At 37.1% G+C, this 27109-nt stretch overlaps 1 protein-coding gene across 1 annotated transcript; it reads left to right on the forward strand.

The window, feature by feature from the left end:
* Positions 1-9: 9 nt before the first annotated feature.
* LOC124166013 (tyrosine-protein kinase JAK2) lies at positions 10-26375 on the forward strand. Its single transcript, XM_046543589.1, has 19 exons — positions 10-94; positions 198-275; positions 358-1091; positions 4623-4873; positions 6725-6844; positions 7762-7934; positions 9390-9524; positions 9607-9734; positions 15944-16156; positions 16432-16553; positions 16789-16942; positions 19882-20029; positions 20403-20525; positions 20841-20992; positions 22088-22240; positions 22516-22656; positions 23013-23180; positions 24079-24248; positions 25930-26375. The coding sequence occupies exons 3-19, from the start codon at positions 366-368 to the stop codon at positions 26288-26290; spliced, it is 3438 nt and encodes a 1145-aa protein (XP_046399545.1). The 5' UTR covers positions 10-94; positions 198-275; positions 358-365; the 3' UTR covers positions 26291-26375.
* Positions 26376-27109: the final 734 nt, after the last annotated feature.

Below are 27109 nucleotides of genomic sequence, written 5' to 3' on the forward strand. Positions count from 1 at the left end.
TTTCCGTGTCTCTCTTGTTCAACCACAGCGCCTCTAGCTACCGGTACTTGGCAACAAGAAAAAGGGCAGCAGTGACGATTGCCATGCGTTTGAAGTATGTTTTGTATGGTTTCTTATCTGCATCTTACTTTTAGTTAGTGACAATTTATTAATCATGTAACTTACGATTTATCCTTCATCCAACGGCATCCTTAAAGTCACAGCGGATTTGACAGCCCGTCCCGTGAAGGTTTATAAAAAGAATCGACTGCGCATACGACGTTAACTAAGTGAAAGTGAGTGGTTTTTCAAATGTACAGGTCTATTGTCTTCTCATCAGATTCATCTTAAAATTTATTCGTGGAATTTACTTTCCAGAACTTAAAATGAGCGGAACTGTAGTTGCTGTGCATGTGTATACGGATTCGATACCATTGACTCTGCCTCTTGGTAGTGATCTAACTGCAGAAGATGCCTGTATCCAAGCATCTAAAAGAATTAAGATAGGTCCTAAGGGTAGGCATTTATTTGCGCTAAGGTTTCACAACTCAAATATATGGCTCTGTCCAAATTTCTTGTTGGCAGATGCGAAGCAGAAGGAGTTCGACTTGCGCCTTCGGTTTAAAGTTCCAAATCACTATGTTTTAGCTAAAATTGATTCTGGTGCCTTTAATTATTATTTCCATCAAGTAAGTAATGACCTACAGAATGAAAAAATACCTGGAATCACCTATGACGAGCATAAAGGAACGCTTGTAGGTCTTGGTATTATGAGTATGCAGCGTTTAGTGGTTGAAGAAGGAATAGGAAGAAGCGTCTTGATAAATGACTATAAGAAATTTCTTCCCAAGGAGTTTGTGAAGGGTTCGTTATCAATTTTCGTGAAGAGAGTTGTTCTCGAAAACTTAGAAAGTATGAGTAATAAGGTCGATTCTCGACTCATTAAAGCTGAGTACCTTACTAAGTTTGAAAACATTGCTCCGAATTACATGATAGAGACTTACAAAGCTGTTACAGAGTATGATGGAGAGCCATGCCATATATCCATCAAAATCAACCCCTACGACTCGGAAATGCCTGGGATTCTGTTTTGCATCAGGGGAACTAAAGAGGTGAGTGAATTTTGCTTGCAGAGAATTCCATATTAACATTTGCTTGCTCGGATAACATAAACTTCTGTTTAGTCAATGTACATACCTTGAAAGATCGAAACAATATTAATTTTCAATTGCTTATTATTTTAGTGAAATTAACATCTGTTAAATGGAAAAATTCCCCGTTACAAACATTACAATGGCCAGAGGATTACAGATCCATTAATCAATGAATTTTTAGATCACTGAGAGGTTGCAATACATTTAGTGTGCTCATACGTATGATATGCGAAATAAGTGATGAAATCTTGAATGAAAAATAGGATCCCTTTTACTCATTAGAGATCACTTAATATTATTGCTCAATGCAGCATGTAAATAAAGAATACGTGTAAGTTTCCTACGTGCAGAGAAGGTGTGAATATTGAGGAAGTTTCATCTTTTCATATTCTCCATTTTCCCTTTCAATTTGAACCTTGGACATCAATCTGAGAAATCTACTTTGAACCATCCCAGGGCCAAAGTCATACTTATAAGGAGAGCAAACTATCGGACAATATTCTAGAATTGGTCTTCCTTTGGTGGCTTAAAGGTTATGAAAATAAATATGTATTATTAAAAGCTTAACTGCTGCAGTAAATGAAGCTGACTTTCATATGCTTTTGTAGTTGTAGCTTCAATGTATTAATTAAATGACGAATTCCAAAATAGTCAAAATCCCTGCACATTTGTTTTGGTATTGTCACTGAAACTGTTTAATTATGGGTTGTCATCTGTTATCTCATTTTTATTTTTAGTCGTGCACAACTATATAGCCAGTGCAACTTATCTGTATTTAAGTACAGACTTAGTTATTTTCATCATTGTTATGCTATATACAGTGCTGTTTATGCACGGAAGAAATGTTTTGAATTTTTGGAACCCCTATTTGGTATTTCAGCTAGAAGGCAATTGGGCTGTATTATTTCATCTTTTTCCATCCATTGCCTATCCGGACTTAATAGAGTTGTTTACTCTTTAAGTGTACTTATATAGGGAGATCAGAAATCAGCTGTGTGCATTATAAGTATATTCAATGTCTTCTGCAGTGGTTCTCATAATAGCAGCTCAGGATTATTTGGAAATTGTGATGTGGTTTTTGTCATGTTCGGAAAGGGCATTCGTTTGTTCAATGAAAGTTAATTTTGTTACATGTTATACAACTGAAAATTTATACAGCTTCGAACCATTTCAAGGCATTAATATTGACTAAGGAGAGAGGCTTCACTATCTGAGTTTACATATTTTTTACTACATTTCCAGCACTACCTTCTTTAATTCACTGTAAGGCCTACTCTCTTTCAATCTATCTAAAAATCCCATTCTTTTCCTTCCCCTCCCTCGTTTCCCTAACATTCTACCCTCCAACCCCATTTTCAACATCCCCTCACCGCTAAGCACTAACTCCATCCATACCTTCTGTCTCCTCCGTATGTCATCTAAAAGCTGCCTCTCCTCGCCAACCATATCCATAACTTCGTCATTCCTTTTCCTCTCCGTCCATTTCACCCTCTCCATTCTTCTCCATACCCACATCTCGAATGCCTCCAATCTTCTCTCGTCTTCTTTCCTCTGTCCACGTTTCCGCACCGTAGAGAGCTACACTCCAGATCAAACTCTTCACTAACCTTTTCTTTAAACTCTTACACAACGATCCTCTCAGAAGCTCCTTCCTGTTCATGAATGCCTCCTTTGCTAATGCGATTCTCTTCCTTATGTCCTTACTACTGTATCCGTTTTCCTCTAACGTACTGCCTAAATAGCTGAATTGCTCAACCTGCTCAAGTTTTTCCCCACCCACCTTTATCTTGAGTCTCACATTCCTCGCTCGTGATGCTTTACAAAACAGCATTACCTAAGTTTTCTTCTGATTAATCCTCATCCCATACTCCTCGCAATGCTCGTATACCGCATCCACTAGAGCCTGAATCCCCCTAGCTGACTGGCTAATCAACGCCTGATCATCCGCGAATCTCACTGATTTGAACATCATTCCTCCCACTTTTATTCCAGCTTCTAACTCATCCCACGCTTCCCTTACCATCTCTTCAGCGTACACGTTAAAGAGCAGCGGCGATAAAGGACAGCCTTGCCTCACACCTCGGCCAATGCTTGCCCACCCAGATTCTCCCTCCGCTACCGTCACTTGCGCAGTCTGGCCATAAACAGATTACGAATCAGTGGTCTATCCCTCCAATCTACACCTATTCTCTTGAGAATGTCCATTAACTTAACCCAGTTCACCCTATCAAATGCTTTCTCAAAATCCACGAAACACGCATATACGTCCTGCTCATATTCTAGGTTCCTCTCCACGAGGCACCTCATTATTGCTATTGCATCACGAGTTGCCTTCCCTTTGATGCTTTCATTTTCATAATTCAAATGAGACTTACAATCCACTGAAAGATGGAGTATTGTCAGTGCATTTTGTTGCCTTATGGCATAAGTATTTTCAGTAGCTTTCTCCATTATGCCTTTAAGGCTGAAAGCAATTTTTGAGAGATATAGAATAAGGAGATTTGATGCCTTAGTAGTTAAGCCCATTTATTTGGTCAAATAATTTTTTCTTACATCTGAGTTAGTGGGGAACAAATTCACTCGGCCATAAATTCAGCATGACTAGGAACAGAGGGCTCACGCAGAAGAGCTTTATTATTTTCTAGTTTTCTGATGAAAGTATGACTGACTTTGCTGTCAGCTGGTAAACTTTTGTTAGGGCCCTTAGAATGTGGTTCTCTAAAATTCTTCTGCCATCTCGACAACCCAGGCAAGCGTGCCAGAGGGAGGATCAGGCATAGTCGCTTTTGTGATGTGTAGCACATCTCTACTCTAGAGGATGGGTTGAATTGCACTTCAGCTTCATATCAAATTATTTATCAAGATTGTTATGGGTAATTCTGGTAGTACGATAGTGAATGTATGTGAAGCAGCTAATGAGAAAGGTGTACGAAATTTTCTGTGGAATGAAATTGAGAGATTTAGATAAATCAAAACTGGCAGTGTTTACTCCAAAATGGCATCAGTAATATGGCAATAATTGGTTGACGCACTTAACACTAGTGAGTAAATGACTTTTTCTTGGTGAAATTATATCTTCTCATGGAATGGAGTTTAGGGTCCCAATTTTTTGTGATGGCTCTGTGTTGTAAAAACAAATGGTAAAACTCTATGGAATCACTATCTGCAGTTTTTCTATACGTGAAGATTATTTCTTTTTCGGCTGTTCTATGTGGAAATTGAAATTAGTTCTGACTATAAATGTATTTTTTTCTTTTCTCAATTTAGGGGTGTTCTGAACCAGCAGTAACCATAAATACATATTACAGAAATACTCAAAAAGACATATGTTAATGCTATATTCAATTTTGTTATTCTCCTTTAAAAGCAATTTTGTTGTGAATTGTTTTTCCTGCCACATGATTATGTTGATTTTATTCATATGGAAGCTCTATCAGCTATCCATATAGCTCTGTCATTGATAAATTGAAGTAATTTTTTGGGTTTCAGTGGCAACGGTTGTGCACAGTTGAAGATCTATGCTATTTGTCTGTAAGAAATGATGGAACTGTGGAGATCTCCAGAAGAAATGGCATACCATCGTATTTGAAGTTTGAAGACAATCGCATAATGTATTCATTTGTTGGTTTAATTGATGGCTACTACAGGCTGATGGTTAAGTGGACATTTAATCTTTGCAAAGATGTTGCTACACCATCCCTTTTGAAACTTCACAAACTGAAATGCCATGGCCCTGTTGGGTGAGTGAGAATAAAATATGTTCATATTTGAAGTTAGTCTTCATACCTGTTGTTTTCATCTTTGTTCATATTTTTTAATGTCATTTATCATTTATAATAATGGTATTATAAAACAGATAGAAATTAGGCTTGCACCTTGAGGCTTGAGATGTTTGTGCAGTAGTTTGCACTGATTTTTAGAAATATCCAGAAGGGGTGGCAAATTAGTATATCGCAATTATTTTTCCAGCAATATCATCTAATTTTTCTGTTTGTCCCATTATATTTTCACTTGCCTTATTACTTATTTTTTTCTTTGTTTTGGCTTAATTTCATGAAATATTAAGACTTTGTGATAAAATTAAAGTCAACTTTCAAAAGTAAGTGCCACTTCTTGGCATTGGCTTCCATTTTTTTTAGATAAGGAGAAATAGCTTGGAAATTTTTAATAGTGTTTTCAATGGTATGATAGATAGGTTGCTTATATTCCACCACAAATTCAAAGAATTTTAACTTAAGATGTACAATAACATCTGAGGGAAAATATAACTAGTTATTTCATCATCTTTTATTCTTAATTGTTTGAGGCGTAACTATGTGAAAGCGATTCATAATTAAATTAAGAAAAAAGAACTTTGTACTTTCACATTAATGAAGTTAATGGAGTGCTCAGTCTCAAATTTATGTGGTAAACTGTCGTTCGATAAATATAATGATTGACGAAACAATGCCTTGCATGATTTTTATTCAGTGCGGTGCTTATAAATTGTTTGAATAGTTAGTCGTTATTTGAGTAAGGAAATTTAGTGATGCAAAAAAAACATTAATGTGAAAGTACAAAGTTCTTTTTTCTTAATTTAATCTTTTATTCTAATGACCAGTTTATATGGTATATACAGTGGAACCTCGTTAAAGCGAGTACGGGCTATAGCGACACCCCCGCTATTACGAGAGATAGCCGATGCACCGTCAATTGACCCTATAATAAGCGTGTTAAAAAATTCGATTTTACGAGACTCTTCCGGCGTCGGCTCTCGCCATAGCGATGGTTTCACCGCTGGAAGACTTTCATCAAGACTCCTTAACCTCTGTAACTGCTAGCGATCTGTTAGAAATGAAGTTAATGGAGTGCTCAGTCTCAAATTTATGTGGTAAACTGTCGTTCGATAAATATAATGATTGACGAAACAATGCCTTGCATGATTTTTATTCAGTGCGGTGCTTATAAATTGTTTGAATAGTTAGTCGTTATTTGAGTAAGGAAATTTAGTGATGCAAAAAAAACATCGCCTTTCGTCTGGATTTATGCTTACGTTTATCGGATAGATGTTTATCTGTCGCCGCACCACTCCTGTTCCTGTATATCTGTTCGCAACAGGTATATTGGCTATTATTTGCTCCACCTCCGGTAAAGCGACAATTCGCTATAGCGAGTGTTTATTAGTGCACCGTGGGGTGTCGTTATATCGAGGTTGCACTGTAAACACACAAGTTTATGTGTTAATGCATCAAGGATTTTGGTGGTCCAAAACAGAAAGTTTATCAATGTGGGAACCAAAGTAGAGTGGGTTATACTTTCTGTTCATGCATTCGCACAAGTTGGGAGGTTAATGGTGTAGTTTTGCTCCTATACTCACATATATGCATTTAGTCATTAACTCGTACTGAAAAATGCACCTTGTAACCATACCATAAGTTTCCATATCATTGGGTACTTTTTTTCTTTTTGGTTCTTCATACCGATTTTTAGTCCCTCCTAATACATAATGTGATTCCCTTTCATAATTTGTAAACAAAAAATTTAGGTTAGGTGATTTTCTTTCACAAGGCATCATCCTTTTTTATTAATATTTAGTTCTCTATGTTTTTCAGGGGTGAATTTTCGTATAGAAAATTGGAAGAGAAACGGGAGAAAAAGCCAGGCTGTTTCATTCTTAGAGAGTCAGAATTATACTACGACACATTTGTCATTGATGTCTGTGTTCCTGACAGGTGAGAGGGAAACGTTTTTTGCATGCTTGAAGGGTGTTCACATACCCTTGAAAACTGAATCATCCAAAAATTAATCTTGAATTTCAAAACGGGAAAATTTTAATTTCGGGCTAAGCTGAGTTAATTTAATTAAAATTATTTCAATATCTGATAAGCATTTCCTCTTGTATGAAGAAATTGAAAATGGGTAGATTTGCAGATAGCCTCAAAAGATGAACACTTTAATCGTAACAGTATTCAAATTCTGCCAGGAAGATGGGAAAAAGTTGCAGCTAGGGATGGGAAATACTTTAAATGATTCATTTGTAATAATTTTTTTCAGAAGAAAGATGTATTTTTAATTAAAAAATTTGGAGAACTTGTTTCATACCTAATGTATAATTGTGTAATTACTTTATTTACATAATTTTATGGATTCAATTTTTGACTCAATGTAAACATTTTTCATGATGCCAATATACATCTAAGCATTTTTTTCTGTATTTCATCGGAATTTTCTGTTGTCCCATGAGATTTCTTTCTTCATATTCTGTATTGGCTGGTTATGGCTCTCTGCCCTAAATTCATATCAGACTTATGTTATCACTAGTTGAATTGATAGCATTGTGCCTTCAGCAACCTTCTTTAATCATACAAGAATTTTGTACATTAATTATTATTTGTAATCCTATGCTTCCCCTAATTTCTCCTGGTAATATTTGCCAATTGTAATTAATTGTTTATTTTATTTTGGTTTCAAAGGCTCAATATAATGGCTGGGTAAGGCTCCTCCAATGCTATGCCTACGGCAGAGAGCCATTTCAAGTTTTTCTCCATAGATCCTCTTCAGATTTCATGTATCTGAAATTCTCTCTCCTCTTTTCTCTTTCAGTCATTATATCCTTGTGAGATTTTAATAAGTTTATTTTATGTTTCAGATTAGAACCATCAAATAGGATCAAGAGCTACAACATTACCAAAATGCCCAATGGAGATTATGAATTTCAGTTTCATAAGAAAACCTATCCCACTATTTTGGACCTAATTAATGCACATCGCAGTAAAGAAGGTGCATTGGTGCTTGAAGAATGTGTCCCTCCATCAGAATATGGTAATTTCTTTCTGTGCTAACCATCAATGGTGTAATGTTGATGGTTGCATAGATAGTTAAGTACATAATTTTAATTAGAAAGTGCCAATGTTATGTATTTATTTCAAGTACCTGGGTGGAGCATTCAAAAATTTTTTTCCTGCATAACCCAGGATCTTAGAAAATATGGATAAGTCATATGATGTGACATTAGTCTTAAGTAGCTACACCTAGTGTTCCGCTGATGACCACAAACATTATGGTACAAAAATTATACAGAGATAGAAGAGTTAGAATGTTGAGATTTATGAAATGAGGTTGACAACTGCTTGTTCTTGAGAACTGTCATAATTCTTATTGCCTACTTTTGGAACTTGAAAAGGAGCTTGATGTGAGTGCCTCCATACAGTTAAGCCGTACTTCAGTCAACTGTGGTTAAGTGCATGGTAAATTGTGAGAGTATTGGCACTGTCAACCATATCAACCACTAATATCCTAAGGAGGTTGCAGTTGGAGGCAATCTTAGCTTATGTTTTATGAACCTGAGTTTCATATGGACATGGATCCCTAGAAATTTTGTCACAGTGGAGGACTTGAGAAAATCCATTTAGTTTTAATTGTGGACAGGAAGAAATCTTTCTTTGGAGAGGGTTTAGTCGGATGAATCTAGTTTTTTCATTGTCCATGAAAACCAAGTTTTTACTCCACCATTTGCTCATGCCATCAATATTCATTTGCATCATGGCATGGTTTAAGGTTGTAGAGGAAGTCAGTTGTGTAGTGTCATCATCAGCATATATAAATACTTTTCAAAATAACTAGGGAGATTGTTTGTATAAATGAGGAATAATAGGGGACCAAGCATTGGTCCTTGAAGTATGCCTCTCACTAACCTCAAGGGGCTTGAAGTAGGGTTGGTTTTGGATTCAGCTGAAAAGATTTTAACTGCTAGCAACCTTAGAGTCAAATAGGATTTAATCCATTGGTTTGCCAACCCTGAAATTCCAAACATTGTCTTAGTGGATAAAATTTTCATCATTTACTTTAAATATGTATTTGCCAGCCTCGGTGGCGTTGGGCCAGTCCTCGCCTGCCAAACCATAGGTCGCGGGGTTCGAATCCTGCCTGGGTAGCTGGTCCCTATCCAGGGCATGGATGTTGTTCCCTGTTGCAAAATAAATTGGTTTAAGAAAGCAGTTAGTTGTTCTACTTTCCATGATAAGATTTTCCTTTGAAGATATGTTTTATATGTTATTAATATTGCTGTGAAAACAAGATAATTGATTTTATTGCTGATTTTTTTTTCAAGATTCATGTTAAATATTCTACTGGGTCTTGTTGTGGATTGATATTTGAATTTGATACTCTTATGAATTCCATGTGAGAGGGTTGAATTTCTATTACATATTGTTTTGTTTTGTAAAAAATTTATTTACCCTGTCAAATAAGTTGGAATTTTTATCCTATTTCTAACAGACAATGCTCCACGATTGCTTCAACAAAAAAATAATATTAAGGGAGATGGCACTTCAAGTAACCCGGGAAACATGGATGGCCTAATGTCTGGGGGTCCTTTGTGTATAGATCTCAGAGACATGCAGCTTTACAAAGGTATGGAACACTCATTGTATGTGACATGGCTGGTCTGTGTAATTGATTAAAAATGAGTCCATCATAAAATGGTTATTTTTAGGGCACAAAACTTTAAAGACTGGAAGCATTTGTATAGTGTACCGCAGTGTGTGGAGAGCAGCAAAAGGGAAGAAAGTGGAGGTGGCACTAAAAGCACTGAAACCAGAATTTGCTGAATCAAGATTAAGGGTGAGGAAAACTTCTGAGTCTCTATTTTGTCTGAGTACTATTGCTGTTTAATATTTTTTTCAATAGGGTGGTGTCCTATTATTTTTTTATTGCCTAAATCGAAAGAGGTACGGAGTACGCATTTCACGCTTTATATTTTTAAATGACGATATCTATTTTTCACTATAAAATGAAAATTGAAAAATTTCAAGCGCACGAAAACGCGACGGCTAAGTATGAATGCTGGGAAAACTCCGTGTGACGTCGTTCTGGTTCCCGCTGCCGCAAAGTGAGGTGACCTTGGGGTGAGGCTTAGAGCGCTGATATGACGCAGGATGCTAGCAGGTAGCAGAGTACCCTGCTAGTTGGTAGCGCTTGGCTTAAATAAGGATTATTAATACCTTTTAAACGAAGAAAACTTTCCGACCTTAGGCAGTTTTAATAGGTGATTATTAAGAGATGTTTCCCTGAGCTCTGTGCCTCATGCATGCATTGGTAAACTCGGACGATGTAAAACTTCTATCTACTCGTATAGAAACTAGGTCCCTGTGACGTCACGTGGAGTGGCATCGCATGGGCACCAATCTGGCCTTTTTCAAATGAGGATAAAATTGACCATTGCCATTCGTCTAAACTGGGATTTCTAAAACCATTTTTTTAAATTTTTTTACCAAAAAAAAATATTTGTTAACAAAACACATTTTTAGTGTAGCAAAATTTGCATGTGTTGTTACTTTTTAACTGATTTGTGCCTAATGCCGCACATTTGCGGTGAGCATTTTCTTTGCAAAAGAACGAATGTCGCACATGAGCAGCATCAGTTTTCTGACGCAAACGAATGAAAGCTGCACAGATGGAGGAAAGTAACCACTGTGGGTACAATAGGCCCAGTTTCTTGGTTGCCCCTTGAGACCCAGGTGAGCGCGAGCCCAAGCCCTTCCTCAGCCGCTCAGATGGACCCCTCTTCCCCTCCGCAAGGTCACCCCCTTTGCAGTGCTTTTTCAAAAAAAGTATTTGTTGCTTAACTTATAAAATTAAAATTAGAAAGGAATTCTTCTTTTATCCCTTATCACATGGACGTTTGAACCAAAGTTCTAGCTAGAGTTAACATCAACAAATTTCAGTTCTGTTCCAAATAAGTCGATATGTAAAAGAATATACTAAATCCATCAATAAGAGCTCTAGAACTAAGGCCAAAATTTCTTCACACTCTGAAGAACACATTGAATTCATTTTATCGTTAAGAAATTGATGGGAACATCATATATTTGTTTATATAAAACACGGCTGTATTTCACTCAGTTGACAATCGACTCGCTCTGTGAAGGAGTCTTTTAATTGGTCTATGGTCTCGGATAGCGGCCGAGGAAAGGGATCATTGTCATGTGGAGATTGATCCCCACCTTGGGATGGGTTGGAACCTCTGCCTTCCGTCAACACATGAGAGCTTCATACAGGGAAGTTCGAAAAAATTTTAAGGGACTCGTATCGTGAAAGAATTTCCCTCCACGAGGCTCGAAAGGGTTAAACTGATACCTCATGTGGAAATAATGACAATTCAACATAGATGCATGGAATTCACTTCAAGGTCCTTCCTTATGAATGGATTAATATTGTAAAGCAAGGATCTACTATATATTATATATATACTGTATTTGTGATTGTAATGTTTTAAAATTAGAGATATGAATTATATATGTAGTTTTTTAATGCTATGTAAATACATAGTACTATCACCTCTAACTATTAAGTCATTACATATTTTATTTGTATCGCACAACATAATTTAATATTCAATTTTGCCAGAAACTCCTCTGTTTATTCTAATGTTTGAATTATATGACTTTTTCCCTGTTTTGTTAGTCATCATCATCATCACTGGTCAACAATCCTAGGATTGGTTTGACACAGCTCTCCACTCAATTCTCCTATCAGCTAATCTTTTCACACCTACGTATTTCTTCTCTTTCACATCCTTCTTTACTTGTTCCATATATTTTGTTCGAGGTCTTCCTTTTCCGTTCTTGCCTTCCACTTGTCCTTCGACGATTGTCTTCATCAGGCCATCATGTCTCAAGATGTGGCCTATAAGGTTGTTCCGTCTTCTTATTAAGGTTTTCATGAGGCTTCTCTTCTCTCGTACTCTTCTTAGGACTTCCTCGTTTCTAATTCGGTCGATCCAATTGATTTTCATCATTCTTCTGTAGCACCACATTTCGAAGGCCTCTATCCTTGCTTTCTCCGCTGCGGTCATTGTCCATGCCTCACTTCCGTATAGGAGCATACTCCAGATGTAGGTTCTTATAAATTGTTTCTTTACTTCCATATTTAAGTTTCCCGCTGTAAGCAGGTCTCTCTTTTGGTGGAATGCTCTCTTCGCCTGGGCTATTCTGCTGATAATTTCTTTCTTACTTCTCCCGTCACTAGCTATCTTGCTTCCCAAATAACAGAATTCATCCACCTCTATCAGTTTTTGCTTCCCTATTTTAATGTTAGTCTTGACTTCTTCCCTTCTGCTGCATACTACATAATATCTTGGTTTTCTTCGTGCTTATTTTCAGTTGATATCTACCCATTACCCTACCCATTTTAACCAGAATATTTTTCAAATCCGTCTCTGTTTCTGCTATAACGGCTATGTCATTGGCAAATCTTAGCATGCTAATTTTTTATCCATGGATATTCACTCCCAATGCCTTTTCTTTGATTTCATTAATGGCTTTCTAAATGTAAACGTTGAAAATTACGGGTGACAATGTACAGCCTTGTCGCACTTCTGACCTAATTCTCGCTTCTTCACAGCTGCGCCCTGATTTTATCACCGCTTCTTGGTTTTTGTATAAACTGTGGATGATTCTTCTGTCAACGAATGCAATGAACATTGGCTTGTTCTTTTCCATTCTCTTCTCTATGAGCAGTCTTAGGGCCAATATATTCTTCCCTGGTGCCTTTGTTTTTTCTGAATCCAAATTGGTCCTCATCCAAGTACTCTTCTGCTTTTCGTTCTATTCTTCTATAGATGATCCTTGTCAGTATCTTCGACGCATGTGTAGTAAGGCTTATGGTCCTAAAATCTTCGCTGTTCTCCACTCTTTTCTTCTTAGGAATAGGGATTATAATGTTCCTCTCGAAGTCCTTTGGTATCTCACCTGTCGAATACATTTCACTAATGATTTTGTATAGCTGGTTCAACGTCTTCTCTCCTGAATTTTTAATTAGTTCTGCAGGAATGTCATCAATGCCAGACGCTTTGTTTATCCTGAGGTCTCTTACAGCCGCATCAAATTCCGATCTTAAAATTGGGGCTCCCATGTCATCAGCATCCACTTCCCTCTCGTTTTTGATAGCATTCGTTCTGAGGCTGCTTCCTTTGTACAAATCAGGGTTCCCACTCAATCGTGAAAACCTTAAAACCGTGAATAAGCCGTGAATTTCGTCTGCCGTGAAAAAACCTGGAAATAGCCGTGAAATTCGTCATGAAACCTTAAAAACCTCTCAAACTTGATTTTAGATCTAAGATTGACGATCAAAAAATAGGTCAGTCACTCGCAGATACTGTCCACTCATTTATCTGCACACGTATATTCGAAGTGCAAATATTGGGCCGTGTGTCATGATGACACACAGACCTTAAGGCTGTGATTGGACGACCTTTAACCAAAGTGAAATCAGACACCTCTTCACTTCCCCGTCATCATCCATTTTCTCACTCACAACCTTTAGCCGGCCCTAAATTTTGCTAACGATAGGCGACGTCATAAGAGCACTTTCATTGCTGCGTTTTGCATTCCCGGCGTTTATCGCGTTTACTATATTTTTAGTTAACATGCGACCAGTGATTTTTATGAGATCAATATTTCTTCCTAAAATGGCTTATCAAACAGACCGTGAATTTGACGCAATGTAGACCATGAAAACCTGGAAAAAACCGTGAATTTTATAATTTAGGTAGAGTGGGAACCCTGACAAATCTTCCAGATATTCCTTCCATCTCTTCCCTTTTTCTTCGTTTTCAATCATTAGTTCTCTGTTTTTGTCCCTCAGGGTATTACATCTTTCCTTAAAGTGGTTCCTCACTATCCTATAGGCGGCCTCTACTTTTCCATGTTTAAGATTGTTTTGCACATCTTCACAAATACTTTTCATCCACGTTTCTCTAGCCTTCCGCACGTTACGGCATATTTCGTTTCTTATTCTCTTGTAATGATTCTGTCCTTCCTTTGTTTTCGCAGCCGTGTATTTTCTTCTTTCTTCAGTGAGATCTAATATTTCCTGCGTGATCCATGGTTTTTTCATAACGACTCTTCTTTTACCAAGAACTTCCTCAGCTACTGCCTGCAGACCACATCTAACGGTTTTCCAACTCTCTTCCATTTGTTTGTTGGTTGTATCCTCCCCTATTTTATTTTCTACAGCCTCTTTAAAAGCCAGTTGATGCTGAACCTCCCTCAATTTTTCAACCTGCCATATGTTTTTCACGGCTTTCTTCAACTTTTTAAATTTAAGGTGGCATTTCATCATAACTTAGTTATGGTCACTATCGATATCTGCCCCTGGATAACTTTTGCAGTCCTTCTCCTGGTTCCTGAATCTTTGTTTCACTAGAATGTAGTCGATTTGGAATCTTCTAACGTCTCCTGGCATCTTCCTTGTTTATCTTCTTTGCAGGGAATTTTTGAATAAAGTGTTGGCAACCACTAGCCTGTGCTCCATGCAGAATTCAAGTAGCCTTTCTCCTCTTTCATTTCGGTTACCTAACCCATATTTCCCAGTTATTATTCCGTCTTGACCTTCGTCGACGACGGCGTTCCAGTCACCTAAAATAATAATATTTTCTTCCCCTCTTACCTGCTTGATAACTTCCGCTATATCTTGGTAGACATCTTCTACTTCTTCATCTTCATAATCTGACGTAGGCATGTAAACCTGTACCACTGTAGTAGCTGCGGGTTTAGTATCTATCTTCACCATTACTATCCTTTCATTAAACTGCAGGTAGCTTTTAACAGGCATCCCGGCACTCTTTCTAAGCATTATGCCTACTCCAGCATTACCATTTAGCGATCCTGTGTGTATCATTCTGTAGCTTCCACTCCAAAAGTCTCCTTCCTGGGGCCACTTCATTTTGCTGATGCCTAATACGTCGAGGTTCATTCTTCGCATCTCCACCTTCAAGTTCTCTAGCTTACCGCAGGTACGAAGTGATCTGACATTCCATGTTCCTATCCGTAACATTCTATCACCTTTGACCGATGTACCCTCTCGAGTAGTCCCTGCCCGGAGATCCGAATGGGGGACTAGTTTACCTCCCGAACATTTTACCTGAGAATTCCATCATGTCATTATATAAATTGATTGGAGTAGCTGCGACTCCTCGGGATGATAATGTGGTGGTTTCCCCATGCCTTCCACATCGCAGTACTACAGCCGTTAAAGTAAATGTTACCACGCCCATAGTGGAATGTGTGTCACTGTACCGACTAGTATGGTCGCCACCTTCGCACATGTGAAGAAGAGCTGCTACCCTCTCCCCCGGGTGATGAGAGGCATAATTGTTGGTGGCCCCCAGTGGCCAAGACATGGTATCTTCACAAGTTTTGGTATCATTTAACTGGTCTACCTTACCCAAGGGTAGCCTAATACCCCCTCAGAACACCGCCGCTTTTTGTCCACGACTTTGCTTATTCAACGAGAGAACTCGCTTATCTCGCAGCTAACCTCTATATCTAAAGGTCGACCCACCATCCGCAACCCGGTGGATGCACTCGGTGGCTTTAAGCTCAGCCGCAAGGTTTTGTTAGTACACAGTATAAATATGTCAAATGAAATTCAAATGATGAATGCCATAAGTTATTTCCCTATGCGTAACCCTCTATGTACATTTTAAAACATCTTATAAAAAGTACTTTTGATTGGTATCATGGAATTGTAATTGGCTCTTTTTGCTTATTACAAATTGAAAAAAGAGTAACTAGGTGGACCAAGTTTCCTTTTTGTTTGTAGTCCATCCTTCTAAACTGATAATGATTAAAGTTGTCAATTCGTGGAGAAAAAAGTGAAAGTTATATCAGGGAAATTTGCTTGTGTCTTGATATTCATATTATATCTTCACTTGCTTTTAATAGATTATTTTTACCTGTTTTTATTTTTAAGACTTAAAAATTTCATGGTTTTATGTTGGGCTAGGAATGAAATGAAATAAGGCATGTATGCATCTTTTTTATTTAAAGGAATTTTTGGACTTAGCCAACAGGTGGGCATTTATCAGATCAAATTCCATTGTAAAGCTTTATGGAATCACTCTAAGCAATCCCGTAACAATGGTAATGGAATATCTTAAACTTGGCCCATTGGATAGCTATCTGAAAGAAAATAAGCATCGAATGAAGACCGTTGATTTGGTGGAAGCAAGTGCATATTTGGCTACTGCATTGTGGGATTTAGTAAGTGTTTAACTGACTATATGTTAAAAAAAAATCTATATCTATGTATCATGTTAAAGGCTATGCCTGAAGTCCATTTCATATTCTCAGCAAGTGTCATGCTAATAAAGGCTCTCTATAAATTTAGTGTACCTCTGTTCAACTACATGGTAATTGTTGTAGTACTGATGTTCATTGATCATTTCTTTCATCATTACTGAGGTTAGTCTATATGCTTATATTGTAAAAGTGTGATTGTCACTCTTGAGTTACTATAAAATATTTAATACTTTCAGGAAGAGCAAGGGTTTGTCCATGGAAACATACGTTGTCGCAAGATAATGGTATGTGCTCACGATGACAGAGCTTTTAAAGTCAAGCTAAGTGATCCAGGGCTTCATGAATACTCTCACAATGAGTGAGTTATTTTGTTACTCATAATTTACTGCATTATTTTAGTTTTGTGGTTGCATCCAGATTTTGATTTGCAATTTATGCAATGATTTGAAAATAAATCTTGATATTAGTTTTATATTCAACCTGTTACATATTATGGGATATTGAACCACTTGGTGAAGTATGTACATATTATCTTTTTTTCTTGTATTTTAAAATTCATTCCATTGCATATCTTATGTTACCCTTTTTTCTAGTGTTTATTGGATTCCTGTTGAGTGCTATGCCAACCCCTTATGTGCACAGACATCTGTTGCTGCTGATGTTTGGGCTTTTGGCACTTCTCTGTGGGAAATATTTTCATTCGGAGAATCTTTACCTCATCCTGATTGTGTGGAGGCAATTCAGGCAGTAATGAATTTTTTACTTATCACTATTTTGCTATGCATGATCTATTATTATTAACTTTTCAAAATCTTTTGTCAAGTCAGTAAATATCTAGCCAAGGACAGAGCCAAATTTTTATGGGACAGCTCATTAGTCATTTTTTGGTGATTAAGTTAGCTATCTCATGCATATTAGTGGCCTTGTTTGCATAATATTTATTTAAGTGAGTTTAGTGTCAATTAATTTGTTCCTATCAGTTCTTTTAATTTTAGTTTTATCAAAGTATTCGTAGCTTCTATCTCATACCCCTCTACTTCAGGTATGACTGAGTCCATTTTTTACATTAAAGATCATCTCATGTTGCTGTTTCTTTCAAACAGTGATAGATATAGATTGAAATATTTCTGCTGTTTTAGCCTGAATGCTATGTATGTCGTGGATTTTTTACCATCAGCAGGGACTCCCTTTTACCATCAGCAGGGATCTCCTGCGTTTGTAGGGTCAAGAATACCTCATTTTCCTTTTTGTTTCTTACCTATTTCTGGAGCTTGAATTTTAGATAAAAATGTAATCACCTTATCAAATGTATTGTGTAATATATTTAAGGATTCACTTGATATGTTTAGATTGAATAAGTTAAATATTTTTTGTTCAATCCCCCACATTTTTGGACATTTTTTTACCCATAGTGAGGACCTTTATCTTCAATATCAACTTTGTACATTCTAATCATTTTATGTCTACTTGTAATTCACTTACTCATATTCCACTCAAATTCCCTTGCGGTCTATCAAGGATGACAATACAATGGAATTTGGGCTTCCAAGAAGCCGCCACCTAAAGGTGAACCCCATGCTTGGCAGTGAATGCGACCACGAGCAAGGTTTTAACATCCAGCAACATTGAACCATGGTAAAATTGTCTTGAGAATTAAAGAACCTCGATAGCATAATGGTCCGCTAAGTGGCCCAGGAAGCCAAAGGTCCATGGTTTGATTCCTGGAATTTTTTCTCGTGGCAATTTTTATGAATTACACCGCCATTCACACGGCAGGCTTGAAATAAACTGGGGATGGTCGGATCCAAATATCAGATCGGATATTGACCTTCATCGGATCCAAAGTCGCGGAAGACATCGGATCTGGATCTGAAATTTTCAATAATAGCTTCAGTGAATGCAACGCTCCATAAGGGTGGAAAGAGTTCCGATTCTCTCTTCGAATGTGCTGTCGCATGTGATTCTTATCCTACTCATGAACAGTTTTATTTGAAAGCTCTCGCAGAGGTTACGTAGGAGAATTTCAGCCGTGGAAAATAAAAAAGGCAAAATACGACTGGCGTATAGCATTGCTCTTCCCAAGAGATTGAACAATCATCGGGGGAATCTCAGCGTTAGGAATTTGAAAATACAATTTGTAAACAAGCTGCCATGTTGTTTATTTAAATGAATTAACATTAACAATAGTAGTTAGGAGGCATTAATTAGAGGCAATAAAGGTAGTGAGGGACGCGGAAAGAAATAATAATAATAATAATAATGTCTTCTTTATTCCACAAGCGAATTTTAGGACTAGATAGTCCTCTCTTACAATTGACTTGCTTGACAATCACATACGTCCATGCCCTGGATGATGGTCAAACCACCCAGGCGGGATTCGAACCCGCGACCTCTAGGTTAGCAGTCGGGGACTTTACCCCGGCGCCACCGAGGCCGGCAAAAGAAAAAGGGGAGTCGTGTATGGAGAGGAGGAAGAGATAGACGTGTTATGAAAGATTGGGAGAAAAATTAAAGTAGTGGTGAATTGAGAGACCGGAGGAAGAAATACGGCAGAATTCAAGATCGGCAGAAAGAAGAAAAGGACGCAGAGAAAAAGCAGGCGTCTACGAGAGAGAAAGAGACCGGAGGAAAGGGATATGGCAGAACTCTTAAGATCCCCACTGGTGCAGTTCATGGCAGTGGTTCAGTGAGTGGTAGTACGGATAGTACAAATGGAATTGTAATAGTCATGGCGGCTTGTTGATGTTGTTTATGCTCACGAGTTTTAAATTGTAAAATTTCATTATAAAGTGTTACAAAAATCATTTGTTAAGTAAGAGAAGTGGAAAGTTAATTAAAACGTTACAAATTGGATCCGAAAATATCTGATCCGAAAGATCCGGCTCCTAAAATCAAGGATCCGATCCCAATCTGAATCTGAGAAAAATCCTGGATCCGTCCATCCCTAAAATAAACCATGTGTTAAGTAAAATGGGTGGTGTGGTAACAGGGGCAGTCTGGACAGGTTAGCTGGTCGGCAATTGCCGTGGGCCCCGAGCTGAGGGGGCCCCCACAAATCTCATGTCTATTGTGAAGCGTACATTAAAGGTGTGATAAAAAAAGACGCAGATTACATACCTGGACTAAATTTCTTTTGCAATTCTAAAATTCTACCTTTTCATTATTTGCTATATTTACTACGTACTCAGTGTAAAAAGATTATATAAAAATAAATAAAATAAAGGTGTCAGAAGATTGGAGAGAATAGGTTTTTTTTGAGGTTATTTTTATTTCAGTGCTTTTTAAGGAGAAAATTCAGTAAATATATGTAATAGGACCACAACACATTATTAAATTGTTATAAGCTGTGAAATGCTCACTTTTTATAGTATATTTTTATGAAATTGCTATTTTTTTATTAAATTTTATCTAGTTTTTAAGAGCCATAATAGTGTCAAAACCCATTTTCCGGACATGAAATTTCCTAAAATTTTGTGGGGGAGTACCTCTGAATACCCCCTTAAGATGATACCCTATCATGAGCCCCAGACAATGGCCTCCAATTACCCAAGACCACCCCTGTGTAGTAACCAATCATTGTTTTACTTGATTCTTTCTTATATGCATTCATTTCATGAATATACAATATTTTCATAGTAGTTTTTCTATTTTTTCTAACGTGTGATGAAATTTTTTTCAATTTTTAGAAATATCTTCGTGGGATGAAGCTCCCTATACCAAACGGCTGTCCTCATGAAGTATACAGCTTAATGTTAGAGTGCTGGGATCTGGATTTTCACAGTAGGAAAAAACCCCAAGCTGTTATGAGAGATATCAACCAAATTTTATATCAAGGTAATGATTTTTTCAATATTATTTTAAGTTATATTTATGTAGTTTCATAATACATATACATATGGGTAATTGGTGTGCTACACTTTGAGACCGAGCGTCATCTATAGATGACGGCAGACTTAGCAAACTCAGCAAAATTTTCGGATCTGGGGAAAGTTAAAATTTTTACCTTTGGGCTGAAAGTGTTAAAGTAGGCTTGATTTTAATTTGTATCGTACCATATCATAATATGATTGTACCATGGATTGTACCTTTATAGGTTTTAAAATTTACTTTCAATTTTACACAAGGGAGTGAAAAGTGTATTCATTAAATTAGTGAAAGAATGAAAGGTCACTTGAATTTATTCTCATTATCATTTTTAATGTTGCAGTGTTCAACTCAAGGCAAAACCATTCATATGCCACAACATTTCCTAGAGGATTTGAGGGCACCCAGGGTGATCCAGATTCTCATACTTCAATTTCATCCAGTAGCATTTTCTCTGGGGCAACTGGTATGTATTTTCAATTTGGTTGTCCATCAACAGAATTAAAATTCAATGAAAAAAGTTATAGGCTGTAGTGTCAGGTTTTTCTTATCTTATATAGTTAAGCTGTATTGAATTTGTTTCATAATACCTTCTTAAATGTATTTTATCGCATTATTAAGATATTCAAGAAATCAATCATGATAAATATGCCTGCAAAATTATTAAAAAATTGAAATTCACCTTTGATTCTGGCATATCCACTTCACCCTTAGTATTAAATAATTCTGGCCTGTATTCTCATATTTGTTCTACTCAGATTTTACCAATTTCTTACTCTAGGAGTTACTGTGCTTCCATCAGGTGGAGAGGATAACTCTATATTATCTGGCAGTACTGATCATCTTTTAGGTTCAAGTATGTTTCAAGATCTCTCCCCAGGCTTCAGTGCTGGTAGTAGCCTTGAAGCAGCAAGTCTTTTACGAAGCCTGCAGGTAAAGTGAAATTTTTTCTTGGGCACACATTTGGTTTGCTATAGAATATTTTCTTTAGCCTCTAGGGCCTGCAAGAAATTAGCCGGCAGGCAGCATGTGGCCCGAGCGCCACGGGTTGAAAACCCTTAACTTAGACCCTCTTGGCTATGTTGCCGCTCATAAATATTTTTGTGTATATGTTACATAATAACTATCTGTGGTCAACTAGAAATTGATGAGACTTTAACCTCTCTACATTTTGTCATGAAATGGGTCGAAACGTTTCCCTTTTTTCCCCCTCCACTCAACTTCTGTGATTGAAACTTAACTATGAGCAGCAGGGCTTCAATTAATTTAGTTTCGTTCCCCGGAGTAAAGTTTCATCCTGGGTCGATACTAAATTTCTTGGTGATTTTAATTTTGTGCAGGACCGTAACTACATATACCCAGGTTTCGCTGCAGGTCGAAACGAAACATTTTGTTTGGTTGGACTCGCCATCCCTCGTTTAAGTGTTTCATAGGCATTCCAGAATGCGTGATAGAAAATTTCTTGAGTTTTGTTGAGCATTTCATATGCTTAATGGAGTCTGTTGTCTGAAGCAAAAGGATTCGTTAGCATTGTTTAGGTGTTTCACAAATACTCATAGTTCATATTCAAAGTATCTCAAGGATTTTTTTCTCTAGTGGGAAATGAATTTTCATTCACATTCACTGTCTCTCAGAGCCTCCATTTACTTTCATTTCCATTCCTGTTTTGATGAATAAATGAGTGAATGTGGGTGAGTGAAGGTATACCTTTAACCTTGAAATGCCTATCATGTCCATATGGACACAGGAATAAGCTTTTGTTGGTGCCTGGAGGGCTTGGTAACAGGGGCACAGTCCAAGTGGGGTTGGATTTGTAAGTTGACTTTTTTATTTGAATCCTTGAATGCTCTGTAGTAAAATATTTCCTTACTGAAGAATCTTCAATTTCAAGTTTTTGGGCTTGTTGAATTGATATCGTTTGAGAGCATTTTGTTCTACATTTTTCATTGAGTAGTGAGGTAGGAATGTCTCCTGTTGGCATTGTAATTGTAAAAAAATATTGAATAGGAATTTGTGTATTCTTTTCAGGATCAAGATGACCAAAGTCAGTATTCATTGGGATTCTCACCAGTGCTGCAGCCTTTCAGGTTTCCCAATGAAAATGCATCTCTGGATAGCGTGACTCCTATTTTTGAGCTTAATGGAGACTGTAACATTGTTCTACAAGGGCGCATTGGCCAGGTATGTTCTCTGATGCATATTTAATTGAGATTGAAAAATTATTTTCTGTTTGACATCTTTCAGCGGCATTTGTGGTTATTATGTCATGTTCCTACGCAGGGGCGAAGGCATATTTCATTGCCTTGCTGCTGTAAACTTTCTTTTCTGGATGCTTGTTATTGCAGTCCTCTTTTTACTCCTATTTATGCCTAAGTGTGAAATAGGTAGTTATTATTATAAAGGTCTCCTTTTGATGTTTTTTTTCACCTACGTTTGTAAATGTCAAAATTTTACAGGGTTTTTATGGGGAAGTCTACAGAGGACGTCTTGAGCGTGATAAGGATTGTGAGGAAGAGGTTGTGGCTGTGAAGAAATTAAAAACAAATGCTCTCTTGTCCTGCTTGGAGGATTTCCAGAGGGAAATCGACATTATGAAGGTAAATGATGCTGAATAGGTAATGAAGGTGGTATAAAACATAAGTTTTACTTCTTAAAATTACTGACCAATTGCAAATCATATTATGGAAAATGTTCTCTTCAAAACAGTTGGTCAACTTTCTTGTAAATGTAGTAAGAAAAGTACTAACTGTATTTTTTTTTTTCGTTTGCTTTTACTTTGGTACTTACATGCCATCCATATTAGTCCTATTGGATGCCTGATTTGCATGTTAATGCTTGTGAAGAGCATCAACATTTTTAAAAACAGTTTTCTAGGTTCATTATTTTGTGTGACAGCTTTCAAATTATTTTAATTGCTGTATTAGATGAGATGGTTTTTTATTTACTATTTCAGACCCTACGTCATCCAAACATAGTGGAAATAAAAGGTGTCCTTGAAGAAGGGGATGTTAGTTTGGTTATGGAATATGTGAAGCATGGATCCCTCCTGAGCTATCTCAAAATAAACAGGGATACATTAACGGACCAAACTCTTCTTAAGTTTGCATTGGATGTTGCTGAGGTAAATCTATGCCTTCAATTTTTTCTGCACTAGGCTCATTTGTTGGGGGTTGTATGTGTACGAAGTGACTATGGTGGTTTTTTTGCGTCATTAATTGCTGTCCTGGGTATTTTTCCTTTTTTTGTTGTCCCCTCCCTCTCTGAGTTGAGTCTATACAACTGATACTCAGAAAATTCTTGAATTGAATGGTTTTGACTTTTGGAATTAAACACCTGGAAATGTTAGATCTTGTATAACGTTTCTCAAATTTCCTTAGCTATGATTGTTTCCAAAAGTGCCCCTGGTGTAGATTTCTTTTTAAACTCAAGAACAATGCTCTCATCTGACTTTATCAATACCTTAAATAGAATTAGTGTCAGATGGCCATTGTAATATTTAAAAAAATTAAAACCAAGTAGATATTTGCTTTTATGTGCAGTCAAAAGTTATCTTTAAAAGATGAATTTTTTAAATTTTTATGGTTAAATGAACATAGGTTAAAAAATGCAATCCTATATCCCTGGGTTATTTTACTATTATGCTATTTTCAGTGCTTATTTGTTTAAACCTGGCAATGATGTGCGATGTCTCGTCCATTGGAAGTACCTTGTTCGAAGTAGTCTTATGATGCAATTGCCATTCTTGAACTTGAAGTGAACTCTAAACCAAGTTAGCATGATGTATGGTATTGTCAGCAATCGCTTATGTTATATTGATGGCATTAGTGTTCATAGAGAAATGTAAATATGTAAATGGTTGATGACAAATACGTAACTACAACTGAAAAGCCTTTGTGACCTCTCATTGGTAACATAGTTAATGTCTGTTTCCTTGAGTTGAATGATTTCATAAATACTGAAGTGTGAGATTTGTGAATGTCAATACATTATAGCAATTGATTTGTTATGGTATACTTTAGGGCATGGAGTACCTGGGAACCAAGAAAATAGTTCACCGGGACCTAGCTGCAAGAAACATCCTTGTTGCTAGTGAGAACCTTGTGAAGATCTCAGATTTTGGCTTAGCGCAAGTAATGGGACAAAACAACTATTACATTTTGAAAACCAACCGGGAGCTGCCAATCAAGTGGTATGACATTACTTTTACCTATTTATGTTTATAGTGAAGTTTATTCTGCCAGTTAAATTCATAAAATTATCTGATGACAGAATTCTTAATTCAAAGTAGGAATAATATCCCAATAAACAGTTTTTGGATTGCCTGAGATTATCATCAGTGGGGTGGGGGACAATTGTTAACTAACCGCTAGTTTTCTTTGTTTTTTGGCTCTTGAAATAAAGTACTCTTAAAAAGCCTTCTGGGGTTCCTTACTTTCTCCAGTATTGTTAGGATCATTTTCTATTATGAATATCTACATTGATGCTCCTTAATTTTTGTCCTGCATCTTTCTAGTACATATTTTAAAAAATATGTATTCTACAAAATTTTTTAACTTAAACTCTACATGTTTTAACCATTTCTGGGTATCATTGGAAGTCCTACTGCTCCTCCTAAAATAATTGTGGTACATGAATAACACTTGTAGAAATTTGAAAGTTTAGCTCTTTGTTATTTACTGGGATAATGGTAATACAGTAAAACCTCTATGTAGTGAACCTCTTTGCATCGTAAACCTCCATACTTCATACCACCCCTTGTCAATTCACCATTAACATTTGTTTTTCATAGTGACTATGTCAAGAAACTATTTCTTGCAGAACAACTTAGTCAAAAACTTTTATTGAACTCTCTTCACTTGACAGATGTCGGCCATTTCTTGTTATTATCGGGAGTCCTGGCGATAACCTTAAATGGTTGAAACCAGGAGAGCCAAAGTCAAAAATTTTTTTGGAACAAATAAAGATTTGTCTTGCTGCCATTATGTCAAAATTCTATGAAGTTTCCTCATGGACCATCAAGATTTTTCTTGTACTAAATTCCTCCTATCATTAAAATTATTTTATTGGTAGTATTTCCCTACCTCATCTTACTCTCTCTGGGTCATTGCCTGAGACTCAGAAGTGCTCAAGGAACTTGTCTCTTGGGGATCGGGTTGGTGTGTTGGCTAGAGTGTTGGCTTCCCACCTGGCAGGCCCGGGTTCAAATCCTGGCAGCGGACGAGAATTTTCAGAGACTGCCCGATCCCTGCTTAAATGTTGTGTGGAGGACATTTCAAGCGCAACATTCTGTCCGTTGGATGGGACGTTAAGCCGTGCTCTCCTTGGCACCTTTTGTTAAGAGCAGGCTAATGCCGACGCCGGGTTTCTCTCCACCCTTCCTTTCATACCCTTCCCTCATGGTGCAAATGGCCTCAGCTATCGGTTGCCTCCTCCAAATACCATACCAACTTGTCTCTTGGCAGAATACCAAAACCGTGGTACTTAAAATGAACTCTGTGGAAATACCCGTGTGTCAAACATGGTTGCATATGATTGTTAATGTGGACTTGAGGAACATTTTTGGAAATAACTTTGAAAAATTTCAGAGACATATCAAAATAAATTCATGAACTTGCATGCTTTCAAAAGAAATGCATTATTTTTAGGGTGATATGGTATTTTTGTATGCACTTAACTTTGCTGAAGTGCACAAAATCTTGACCTACCTCTGTCCTTAGCATGCAGGAAGAGCACTGCCTGTTAGTGCCCAAATCTGCTTCACCCAGCTTAGCATACAAATTAAATTGGTGGCGTGATTGAAGGTGGTAATGACAAACTCTTATATTTATGTATCTAGCTGGTTAAAGCAATATTTTTTTGTGATCATACAGGTATGCCCCTGAGAGTCTACGTGATGGTAAATTTTCACCACGCTCTGATGTATGGTCGTATGGGGTGACGCTTTTTGAAATGTTTTCAAGAGGTGAAGATCCTCGTCTTAAACCCCCCCCTGACCAGAAGGGAGGAAAAAACTGTGGCAAGCAAACATCTCCTGGGACTCCGAGGGACGAGAGGCTGGAGCAAGAAATTCTCCTTCAAACTTTAGAAAGTGGAACACGATTACCCTGTCCAACTCGCTGCCCATCTAACATTTATTCTGATCTCATAGCTCCTTGTTGGAAGTTCCATTCTCAAGAGCGGCCGTCATTTACTGACTTGGTTAGAACTGTAACTACGCTAATGGACACTTGAACACTAATCTACATTTTCAGCTGTTTCATCTCCCTAAATGTTTTGATTTGTGAGTAAACTCTCTCCTGCTGAATGTTGAGTGAAATATCTCAGTTATTGATGTTTTAAACAAGTTCAGTTTGCAGCTGTCTTGTACCATTTACAAATTGCTCGTATTTAACGAGTTGGAAAGAAATGGTTTGTATAATGGAAGGAAGGCATCTATGCTGGAGAAGTTGGCTGTTCTTTATAAGCAATCGCTGTTTTGCTGATCTTGACCACTGTGCCGTCATTGTTCGTCTGAGTCATGATGTCATGCTGAGGAATAATTTCATGGTCATGTCTCCGTCTGAGTCTTATTTGTGAACATGGAAGGATTATCTCTAAGTATGGTGCAAAGGAAAGAATGTTAATTCCAATGGCAAATGTTAAATGTATATTTTGTATAGTTTATAACTGGAATGCTGTGCCATGAGATATTTGCTATGCTTGAAAATGATGCAAGTTGGAAAACTGCATCATATAGCATTATTTCACTGTAGTTTTTAAGTTCTCATGACTCATGGGTGTTTATTTTACAGCCCACCCTACAGAAATATCTTGCCAATGGTTATGTTTTGTGGGAAGCTTTAATGTCATCCTTGTGAATTGATGGGAAACTCTTGCTGCATCAAGTCTTGATTTTGGATACTGTGCTATTGTACAATGGTGCAGTTTTAATAAGGAATTTGAATTTGGAATGAAGCCGTATTGCTTGGTGGAGAGCACAAAGAGAATTAGTAATTTTTCCTGATCAAATTTGAGTTGCATTCCTTCACCGGTAGATGATGTAAAATTTTA

The sequence above is a fragment of the Ischnura elegans genome, chromosome 9, assembly GCF_921293095.1.
Source record: "Ischnura elegans chromosome 9, ioIscEleg1.1, whole genome shotgun sequence".
Lineage (NCBI taxonomy): Eukaryota > Metazoa > Arthropoda > Insecta > Odonata > Coenagrionidae > Ischnura > Ischnura elegans.